The 12,183-nt window shown below is 42.8% G+C and overlaps 1 protein-coding gene across 1 annotated transcript in view; it reads right to left on the reverse strand.

The window, feature by feature from the left end:
• Phactr4 (phosphatase and actin regulator 4) overlaps positions 1-12,183 on the reverse strand; it is an 85,600-nt gene that overhangs the window by 30,392 nt on the left and 43,025 nt on the right. The window contains 2 exon segments of the mRNA XM_028888122.2: positions 4,052-4,132; positions 7,075-7,248. Coding sequence (XP_028743955.1) covers positions 4,052-4,132; positions 7,075-7,248 — 255 coding nt within the window.

Raw genomic sequence — 12,183 nt, forward strand, 5'->3', positions numbered from 1 at the left:
GCCCACCACATGGATAAAAGATAGACTATTTAAATTAAGACAATAGGAGGGGCTGGAAAGATGGCTTAATGGTTAAGAGCACATTCTGCTTTTGCAGAGGACCTAGGTTCAGTTCCCAGCATCCATGCCAGGCAGCTCACAATAACCAGTAACTACAGCTCCAGGGATCTTACACCTCTGACCCATGTAGGCATCTGCCGTCATATGCACACAACCCTGACACAGACACATATACATAATTTAAAAATTAAGTCTTTTAAAAAAGAAGCAATAATATATAAAGGCTAAAATTATGATCAGGGACTGGCAGTGAGTACAGTATTAGAGACTAGGTATTCACGGTTGTGAGTAGGACTACAATGATTATGTGTAGGACTGTAAAGGCAAGCAGGGACTGAGCTGAAGATTATTAAACATGCATAAAGAAGCTAGAAATAAATCTTGGATGAAACCAGAATCCCAAGGATTAGAAGGAGCAGGGAGGTGTAATGTTGTCTGTCTTGCAGAAGGATGGCTCTGGAACCTGTTAGGAGGAAGGGTTGTAGACAGGCAATGACTGAACAGGAAAAGGAAGAGAAACTACTATTTCACTGTACATGGAAAAACAGCAGGGGGTGACTGAGGGGAGCCTGGGGGCGAGAAGGGTGAATCCACGCTAACATGATATACACAGAGATTCCCTACACACTAAACTACAAGGATGGCCACTAGCCTGGAACGGTGGGAAGCCTTTGATTATCACACACGGCCGTGGAAAAGGAAGTGAGATCTTTCATGGAGTAATTAGATAAACATCCCCAGTGCCTGAAGTTCTTTCTCCTAGACTTATTTAGAAGACAAAGCTAAAAATGGTAAGGTCAGGGGCCAGAGTCAGTGGTTAAGAGCACTGGCTGCTCTTGCAGAGGACCTGAGTTCAATTCTCAGCACCCACACGGCAGCTCATACCTGTCTGTAACTCCAGTTCCAGGTGATCTAATGTACTCTTCTACTCTCCCAAGGGCACCAGGGAGGCACATGGTGCACAGACATATATTCAAGCAAAACACCCATACATAAAGATCTGTAACTATATTTTTAAAATATATTTTTAAAAAAAGAGAGAGCAAAATGGGCTGGAGAGATGGCTCAGAGGTTAAGAGCACTAACTGTTCTTCCAGAGGTCCTGAGTTCAATTCCCAGCAACCACATGGTGGCTCACAACCATCTGTAATGAGATCTGGTGCCCTCCTCTGGTGTGTAGGCATACATGCAGGCAGAACACTGTATACATAATAAATAAATAAACTTGAAAGAGAGAGAGAGAGAGAGAGAGAGAGAGAGAGAGAGAGAGAGAGAGAGAGAGAGAGAGAGAGAGAACAAAGAAAAAACAGTGAGGTCAGGGACTGAAAGTCTCATATCCTTGTCACAGGGTGGTATTAGTGTCTTTCCTTGCTTCCCACAGTAATGATTAGAGTAATGTCATTTAAAGATTTGTTTTATTTTATTTGTGTGTGCATACACATGTATTCTCATCTTTTGATAATATATATATATATATAATATATATATATATATTTTTTTTTTTTTTTTTTTTTTAGACAGGTTTCTCTTGTAGCTTTCTCTTTCTGGAACTCACTTGGTAGCCCAGGCTGGCCTCGAACTCACAGAGATCCTCCTGCCTCGAACTCACAGAGATCCTCCTGCCTCTGCCCCGATGCGGATAAAGCGTGCGCCACCACCGCCCGGCATCTTTTGATATTTTTAAGATTAGTCCAATAACTTCTCACAGACCAGCTCCTGTCAGCCAACATATCACCGCCCACTAAGAGATTAGATGGTATCCTTCAAGCATGCCCAGTAAGCAGTGGAGTTTGGACTAAAGTATTGAAGGAAAGCCAAGTCATAAATAAAATATATCTCTAAAGCTAAAGAAACTGTAAGGCATTTTTTACTAATTATTTGTTTTGAAGCAAGGTCTCATACTCAGCCTAGACTAGCCTTGAACTGGATTGAGCTGGCTCTGTCTCCTAGTGTTGTTGGATTATAGGTGTGACATACCACACCTTGGTGTATTTTTATTAAATTAATTAACTGGTTAATTATTAAACTAGCTTTTCCAGACAGAGTCTTACCATCTATCCCGACTGGCCTAGAGCTCTCTGTGTACACCAGGCTGGTTTTTAACTTAGTAATGCTCCTGACTCTGCCTCCTGAGGTTATAGGTATGTACCACTATGACCAGATGTACTTTATTTTCTTTTCGTTTTTTGAGTGAGTTATCACTGGGTAGCCTCGGCTAGTCTAGTTACTCTGTAGATCAGGCTGGCCTAGAACTCACAGAGATCCATCTGCCTTTGACTTTCAAGTACTGGGACTAAAGGTGTGTGCCATCATGCCTGGCTTTTTAATTATTTTTTAAAATTATTACTTTTTTTTTTTAAAAGATTTATTTATTTTTTATGTATACAGTATTCTGCCTGCATGTGCCCCTGCAGGCCAGAGGAGGGCACCAGATCTCATTACAAGTGGTTGTGAGCCACCATGTGGTTGCTGGTAATTGAACTCAGGACCTCTGGAAGAGCAGTCGGTGCTCTTAACCTCTGAGCCATCTCTCCAGCCTTAAAATTATTACTTTTATTTATGGATGTGTGCATGTGCATGGGTATGTATGTGCATGGCTCGTATGTCATACAGCACATACTGAGATTAGAAGACAACTTGTGGCTATCAATTCCCTTAAGTACCTTTACTTGCTGAACCATCTCTCTAGTACTGTACTTTTAAGTTTATTAATTTAAATTTGTTCTGTTCTTTGTTTTTTGAGACAGGTTTCTTTGTGTAGCTCTGGCTGTCCTAGACCTCACTCTATAGAACAGGTTGGCCTCAAACTCAGAGATCCATCCACCTATGCCTCCACTTACTCTGCTGAGATTAAAGGTGTGCGCTGCCGCCGCCACCACCACCTGGTTAATTTTTAAAAATCTTTTGTTGCTGATTTTTAAGTGTATTAGTGTTTTGTTTGCATGTATGCATGTATGTGCACTGTAAATGGATGGTTCTCTCCTGCCTGCTAGTTCCTGAAAAACTACTCAGAGGCTTAATATTACTTATAAATGCTTGGTTAGTAGCTCAAACTTATTACTAACTAGCTCTTACATTTAAGTTAATCCATTTCTATTCATCTTTGCATCACCATGTGGCCCATGGCTTACCAGTGCTCTGGCATCTTGCTCCTTCAGTGTCTGCTGGTGTCTCTCTGACTCCATCCTCCTTCTTCCCATCATTCTCAGGTTGGCTTTCCTAACTTCCTGACCAACTGCCAGCCTGTCAGCTTTTTCTTAACCAATGAGAGCAACACACATTCACAGTGTACAGAAGGATCCCACAGCAGTGCACCACGTGCTTGCCTGGTGGCAGGGGAAGCCAGAAGAGGGTGCTAGGTCACCTGGAACTGGAGTTACAGATGGCTGTAAGATATACGTGGGTACTTGGAATTGAACCCAGGTCCTCTGTAAGAGTAGCAAGTACCCTTAACCACTGAGCCATCTTCTTATTTTTAGGAGAGGAAGAGAGCAAGATGGCAATTCCACAAAAGTAGTAAACTGTTCCGTCTATGAAACTGAAGAGAAATGAAATAAATCAAGGTATAATACTGTGTTTTACATTTATAATCCACTGCTTTATAACAGCCACACAAGACAGTCTCAACATCATTAACTAGCAATGGGTACTAAAATGTCAATGAGTCATCATTGTAAGATGAGCATGGAGGTGATGGCAATTTGGTCCAAACTATCAACAGGCAATCTGAAATAGCTGTCACCAATGCAGGTGACAAGTTGGAGGAAGACACACATGGAATCTTTGCTCCCAGGACCCTTCACCAATCATTCTATTTCACAGCTTAAGAGTGAAGCCAGATACCTAGGAAGAAATAGGGAATCATTTTTAAAATGTTCCTCCACCATAACTTCAGTGAGAGTAAAGCACAGGAAGAAAATTCAAACCCCTGGTGAGACCCAGCAAAAGACCACATGTAGAGACAGGCATATGCTGATCGTGTGGAACTCACCCTGCTCAGGGTCTTCCAATAGAACCCCTCTTTTAACCAGCTCTTCTCTTGGTTTTCGCATAGATATTTTTCGCTCTAAAACTAACATTAAATTGGAAAACAGAACTCAGAAATGTGGCAGTTGGAAGGTCAACATAACTCTTAGCATTGTAAGTATTAAAAAATAAAGTGGTTCCTATTTCTTTTCTTTTCTCTTCTTTCTTTCTTTCTTTCTTTCTTTCTTTCTTTCTTTCTTTCTTTCTTTCTTTCTTTCTTTCTTTTCTTTCTTTTTCTTTTAGTACAATGGTTCCTATTTCTTATATTCTTAAGGAAAAAGAGAATAGGGAAACTACCTTTACATTTAAAAACTTAGCTGAGGATGGTCCCACATGTAATCCTAGCACTTGGGAGGTGGAGGCAGGTAGAGGCAGGTAGAGGCAGGAGGATTAGTTCCAATATAGCCTCAGCTACATAGACTAGCATGGGCTACACAAGAATGCCTCAAACAAAACAAACATCACCATTTGAGAGGAAGATGCTAAGGAATTCTGCAGAGTTTGAGGACAGCCTATGCTACACAGTGCTAGGCCATCTAGGGCATGGCAAGGCTCTGACCAAAACAAAACAAAATTAATTGCTGGGGCTGAGTGTTAGATCAAAAGTAGTGATTGCCTGGCATGTTCAAGGCCCTGGGTTCCACAACTAGAACTACATATAAAAAAATCAAACAACAAAACATCTTCATTTATTTCCTGTGCTGGGAAAGTATCATCTCCCAAAGGGGCCATATTCACATGTCTGCAGCTTCAGTGAGGGCTTCAATAGTAAGGCTTTTACAGATGAGCCATGCTGATGGGACATGGGCTAAGGGAAAAGAAAAAAGAAGCACCTTAGATCTGCTACAAGACAGCTGCTCCAGAGTCTCACTGCGTATTCCCACTTGGTTCTTTTATTTTCAGATTTATTTTTGAGGGGGTCTTACAATACAGCTCTGACTGGCCTAGAACTCACTATGTAGCCCAGGCTAGCCCCATACTCATGGCACTCCTGGCTCTCAAGTACTGAGGTAACAGGTGTGCAACACTAAGCTTGTCTTTACTGAACAGATTTAATCCCATCAAAATACAACCTGGGAATGAGACTATAGAATTCAAGTGTCAGCCAGCCTTGCTGAAACAGGCCTGTAAATTTCAGCTATTCCAAAGGCTGAGGCAGGAGGATTGTCATGGTTAATTTAAGGCAGTCTGTGCAATATAGTGAAAACCTGCATCACAATAAAAAATAAATGGGGGCTGGAGAGATGGCTCAGAGGTTAACAGCACTGGCTGTTCTTCCAGAGGTCCTGAATTCAATTCCCAGGAACCACATGATGGCTCACATACATCTACAATGGGATCTGATGCCCTCTTCTGGCCTGCAGGCAGAACACTCACTGTATACATAATAAACAAATAAATCTCTTAAAATAAATAAATATAAATATATAGGAATAATATATATAGGAAGGCCAGTAAGATGGCTCAGTGGGTAAAGGTACTTGTTGCCAAGCCTGATAGATGGATTTTGATTCCTGGAATCCACATGGTAGAAGGAAAGAACAGATTTTGCAAATTGTATTAGGCTTCCCATTTTGCTGTGACCCAACAAACAAACTGTAGTTTAAAAAACAACAACTAGACATCATAGTCCATACCATAGCACTTGGGAGGCTGAGGCAGGATAAATATTACAAATGAGGCCATCTCAGGCAAGAAAGAAAGTAGATAGCAGGCCAATTGAGGCCCCGCCTAAAAAAAAACCAAAACCAACCAGAAAAAGATGGCTAGGGCTGTAGGTCAGTGGTAGAGCACTTGCCTAGCCTAGTATGTATCCTACCTTAGGTTCATAAGCTTAATCCTCAATACAAAATGCAAAAGAGAGTAAAGGCTCAATGAAGGACCATTCATTAGCCTAATCTAAAAGAATGGACTCTTCAAGTAGGAGGTTGCAGAAGTTTAGGGAGATATGAAAAAGTTGGATACTTCTAAAATAGGAAGCTCAATTGGTAGAGTGTGTGCCTTCAAGCACAAAGCCCTGGCTTAATCTCTATCGTCATATAAGTGAGATATAGCACATACCTGTAATCCTAGTGCTCAGAAGGCAGAGGCAGGAGAATCACAATTTTAAGATCATCCTTGCTATATAAAGATTACAAGGATACCCTGCTACATTAGACTGTCTGGTAAATTAATCAACTTAACAATAAATTACTTAATAGAATTCCCCCCTTTTGTTGTTATGGTTTGCCTCATATAACCCAGACTGACCAAGGATATCCTTAAATTCTTGATCTTCATACCTCCACCTTCTAAGTGTTAGGACCACAGCCTACACCACCACGCCCAGCTAAATCAGGGAATTATTCTTCTTTTGTGTGTGTGTGTGTGTGTGTGTGTGTGTGTGTGTGTACACAATTTGTATGAATATGTGTGCAAGCACACTAGGGCACAAGCAGGACATGGTCTGCACGTGAAGGTCAGAGGTCAACCTCCAGTATCAGTTTTTACCCACTTTGGTTGAGCTGGGTTTCTTGGGTGTGTTTGCTTTCTTCCCCCACTGCATGCCAGCTGGCCCCAGCTGGCCCCAGGTTTCTGGCGATTCTTTGTCTCAGCCTTTCATCTCCCCACAGAAGCACTGGCTTATAATAGTATGTGCACCAAATCTGGCTTGATGTGAGTTCTGGGGGTTCCAACTCAGGTCCTCATGTTTGCATCACGTGCTTTACCTGCTCAATTACTCCTCAGCACAAACAGGGGACTCTCAAAATTAGAAGCCATATTTATTTTATTTTATTGAGACATGTTCTCATGGTGGGTGCCAATTTATATGACTCAATATATGACTCAGAATGACTTGGTCCTCCCCTCTGCAGAGACCACAGGAGAACACAAGTGTACCAGGGCCTCTGTGCTATATAAGGGCAGAAGAGCCCAGGGCTTTGCTCAAACTAGGCAAGCACTCCACCCTTACCCCTCAGAACACGTATTTAAATCTTAGCATCTTACCTTCTGATGTCTCTTTAAATTTATCACTACTTTTTTTCTTCCTCCATTTCCATGGCTTGAAGATCTTGCCAAAACCTGAGAACTTGCTTTTTCTCTTGGTGGGAGGAGTTGTGTCCCCTGCTTCCACACCATCCAGGACCATGCCTGGATCTCCAGAGGGCTGCTCTGCTTCTTCTGTACATGGAGGAGAGCAGGGAGAAACGGCCAACTTATTAGTCCTGTATAACCTCTAAAAATGTCCCCTTTCTTCCTGCGGCAGCTGGAAAGGATGGGACAATAATAAACAATCATGCAGACAAGTCACACTCCGGATATCACATGGACAGCAAAGGTCCACTTTAGATCTCTATAGGAGCCAAACCAACCTGGATCACTTAAGAGAAAAATTCAGTGAAATGATGAGGACCACCAGGTCAACATTTTTAGCATATACAATGTAGATGTCCTCTCAATATGCATGAGTTCTGTATCCCTGAAGCAGGGAATTCCATCACTAAGGAGTCACTGTTAAATAGTACTCCCTCCCAGAAGTTTCCAGGATTTAGACAGTTCAGGGGAGGGCACTTCATCAAGTGTTGACACCTTGGATCTGTTTATCCGATTTTTCTCTCCACACAAAAAAAACTGTATAACTTTGGGACTTAGTTTGGGGGGTGCATTAGAAAGAAGATGCTTTGAAATGAAGGGAAATAGGGAGAGCAGAGGTGAGATTCTACTTTGCCATCACCCTATTACTTAGGGAAACCCTTGATATTAAGGATTTAACACAAAACATGGCTGACACACTACAAGTTCAGAACTGAGATCAAAAGTCTCCAGGGCCTCACAAGGACAACATGTGCAGTGCTTTAATGGTAGAGAAAGCAGCAGCCAAGGGGCAGGGCAGGAAGGCAACAAAAAAAGCAGGAAAGCGACACAATGCAGCCTTTCACTCCACCTCCTGTCCCAGGGTTCTCTGGAGAAGTCTAAAGGAAAGAAAAAGCTGTGGACTCACTCCTGGGATTAAGGTGCAATTGCTGCTTTACAGAAATGCATCAATACACACATTTGGAAACTAATTCATTCTAGGAGCAAACAATGTTTGGGGGCAGGAAGAGTTTAACACATGTACTGAAGAAAAATTATCTCCTTTTAACACTCTAGGTTGGTGTTATTGTTACTTTTCAATTACCACCCCCCTAAGACAGGGTTTCTTGTGTAGCCCTGGCTGTCCTGGAACTCGCTCTGTAGACCAGGCTGGCCTCGAACTCACAGAGATCATCCGCCTGCCTCTGCGTGAGCCACCACGCCCAACAGAAACAGTGTTTTCTTTGCTTCTCTCTTCATATTTACCTAAATCTGTCAAATGTTTTAGAAGAACAGAACCTTAGTTCATGCAGTGGGGTGAAGCCACACCCAGCCCTGCATTTTATGTCCTCCAATTCATTCATCCATGTTAACATTTACTTATTCATCTATCTATCTTTGTATTTTTATGTTTGCTTGTTTTATGTGATAGGGTCTTAAGCAGCCTGGGCTGGGTTTGAATTCATTTGTAGCTGAGGATGACCCTGCACTCCTGATCCTCTATGGTCTTCCTTCAAATGCAGGATTACAGGTGTGAGCCACCACATCCGGCTTTACTCATATTTCTATTCTTCCTCCTCTCCTCTCCCCTCCCTACTCTCAATGACAAACTGCATATTATTTCAGTGACTCACATTTGTCCAAATATTTAGAATCAGCCCAACTGCCTTTATAATATACAAGATCTCCTGGAAGTGCAACCATGAATCTTTTTAAAACTCTCCAGCCAGGTGTGATGGCATCCGCCTATGATCTTAGCACCCAGGAGGCAAAAGCAGGAAGATCAAAAGTTCCAGGGCAGCTTGGGCTACACAGTGGAACCCTGTCTCAAAAACACAAGGGCAGGGCTGAAGCTCTTAAGTGTGGCACTGGCACACGGCCCTGCATGAAGCTGAGAAAAAGAAAAGACTAAATATTCAGGGGTCTCAGTCCAAACTTGTTACCCCATTTCCAGATTATTATCTGGAAACCTCACACAAGTTAAAAGAGACACAGGCAGACCTTTCCTGGCTCAGACTTTTGCCTTTGTCGAGGAAGCTGTAAGACCCCATGCAGTAGAGCTTCTGCTCAGCAAGGCATTCCCATGGGGGCAGTGAGGTGCCTCCTGCCCTTGTGCTTCCCAGTCTCCACTACATTCAAATTAAAAGGAGGAATAGGCCTGGTTGGTTGGTTGGTTTTTTGAAACAGGGTCTCTCTGTGTAGTTCTGGCTGTCCTGTAACTCTGTAGACCAATGGTTCTCAACCTGTGGGTCTCAATCCCTTTGGAGGGGGTCAAATGACCCTTTTATAGAGATCACCTAAGACCATCAGAAAACACAGGTACATTATGATTCATAACAGTAGCAAATTTGCAGTTATGAAGTAGCATCGAAAATAATTGTATGGTGGGGGGTCACCACAACATGAGGACCTGTATTAAAGGGCTGAAGCATTAGGAAGGCTGAGAACCACTGATGTAGATCAAACTTGTCTCAAACTCATCCACACTTACATTACGTTCCATATACACAACAGTGTGTGTTATTATACAAAATATGGTGGTGCACACCTATAATCTAGCATTTGGAAGGTTCAGGAAGGAGAATTACTTGAAGTTCAAGACCAGCCTGGGACAGAGTGAGTTCCAGGACACTGAACTATAGTAAGATCCTAAATCAAAAATAAAAAGGCCAGAGAGATGGTTCTGTGGGTAAAAACTTACTGAGCAAGACTGAAGACTTGAGTTCTCTCACATAGTGGAAGGCGAGAACTGACTCCCAAAATATAGCACACACTCCCACTAATAATAGACAAAATAAGGGGCTAGAGAGATGGCTCAGCAGTTAAGATCATTTATTGCTCTTTCAGAGGATGCAGGATCGAGTTCCAGCACCTACATGGTGGCTCACAAACATGTACAACTCTGGTTTCAGAGGATCAGATGCCCTCTTCTGACCTCCATAGGCATCAGTACACACATACAGTGCACATACATACACACAGGGAAAACATACATATACATTAAAAAAATAGATACTTTTTTTAGAAAAATTAAAACAGTGTCTCATGAGCAGGACCCAATGGCTTACACTTATGATCCCAGCACTGTCACTATGGGGCTGAGGTTAGAGGATTACACGTTTAAGGGCAGCATGGGCTACATATATAGCAAGCCTCACCTCAAAGCAGACAAACCTAAAACGATGTACATTACGTAGTGGTTGGGTGTAGTGTAGTGTTCTAAATATGCCAATCAGGTCAAGCTGGTTTATTGTGTTGCGCAATCATTAGCATCCTGTCTGGTGTGCTGTTGGCTTGTTCCATCAACTGCTAGGAGAGGCACAGTAACATCTCTAGCTATGAAAGAAATTTGTTCCTTTTTTGTGTGACAAGGTCTGTTGGATAATTGTAAATTTAGTTTTCTTCTTTTAAAAAAATTTAAAGAGCCAGATGGTGGTGGTGCACATCTTTAATCCCAGCACTAGTAAGGCAGAGGCAGGCAGATCTCTGTGAGTTCCAGGCCAACCTGGTCTACAGAGTGAGTTCCAGGACAGCCAAGACTAAAACAGAGAAACCCTGTCTTGAAAAAAAAATTTTTTAAAGAAATTAACAGGTAAGGGTATTTTACCTTCATGTATATCTGTGCACCATGTGTTTGCCTGGTGCCTGAGGGGGCTAGAAAGAAGCTGTTGGATCCCTTTGGACTGAAGTTGCAGACAGTCGTGAGCCCTCAACTGTCTCTGGTCCTCTGGAAGAGCAGCCAGTGCTCTTAACCACTGAGCCATGTCTCACCCCTTTAATAAATTTTATTTAATTATGTGTGTGCACATGTGGTCATGTAGGTACCTGCAGAGCCCAGAGGAAAAGAATCAGATCCCTTGGAGCTGGAGTAATAGGAGGTTGTAAGCCACTTAATGGAGATGCTTTGAACCAAATTTGGGTCCTCTGCAAGAGCAGTACATTCTCTCTCTCTCTTTTTTTTTTAATTTTATTTTACAATACTATTCAGTTCTACATAACAGCCACAGATGCCCTTGTTCTCCCCCTTCCTGCCCCCTCCCTCCCCTTCCCCCCAGCCCACCCCCTATTCGTACCTCCTCCAGAGCAAGGCCTCCCCCGAGGGACTGAGATCGACCTGATAGACTCAGTCCAGGCAGGTCCAGTCCCCTCCTCCCAGATTGAGCCAAGCATCCCTTCATAAGTCCCAGGTTTCTAACAGCTAACTCATGCAACGAGCCCAGGACTCGGTACCACTGCCTAGATGCCTCCCAAACAGATCAAGCCAATCGACTGTCTCACCTATTCAGAGGGCCTGATCCAGTTGGGGACCCCTCAGCCTTTGGTTCACAGTTCATGTGTTTCCATTCGTTTGGCTATTTGTCCCTGTGCTTTATCCAACCTTGGTTTCAACAATTCTCACTCATATAAACCCTCCTCTTTCTCACTAACTAGACTCCCGGCTAGAGCAGTACATTCTCTTAACATGGAGCCATCTCTCTAGCCCAGATGGTTTCCTCTTTAATGGACCCTTTTTTATTAATAAGAAAATTCCTATACATTGTAGAAATACCTTTTTTTTTTTTTTTTTTTTTTGGTTTTTCAAGATAGGGTTTCTCTGTGTAGCTTTGTGTCTTTCCTGGAACTCAACTTGGTAGCCCAGGCTGGCCTCGAACTCACAGAGATCTGCCTGGCTCTGCCTCCCGAGTGCTGGGATTAAAGGCGTGCGCCACCACCGCCCGGTTAAACATCTTTTCTTTTTTTTTTTTGGTTTTTCGAGACAGGGTTTCTCTGTGTTTTGCGCCTTTTCCTGGAACTCACTTGGTAGTCCAGGCTGGCCTCAAACTCACAGAGATCTGCCTGCCTCTGCCTCCCGAGTGCTGGGATTAAAGGTGTGCGCCACCACCGCCCGGCAGAAATACTTTTTAACTCTATTTTAGTTTCCTATTTCATTTGACAACTGTCTTTTCGCTCCTTCAAATCAGGTCTAGGTTGGCTTCAAACTCAAGTTCCTCCTCTTAGCTTTTCAAGTACTGGTCTCACAGGTGTACAGTGCCTCACCTAGTC

The sequence above is a fragment of the Peromyscus leucopus genome, chromosome 2, assembly GCF_004664715.2.
Source record: "Peromyscus leucopus breed LL Stock chromosome 2, UCI_PerLeu_2.1, whole genome shotgun sequence".
In the NCBI taxonomy this organism is placed as follows: Eukaryota; Metazoa; Chordata; class Mammalia; order Rodentia; family Cricetidae; genus Peromyscus; species Peromyscus leucopus.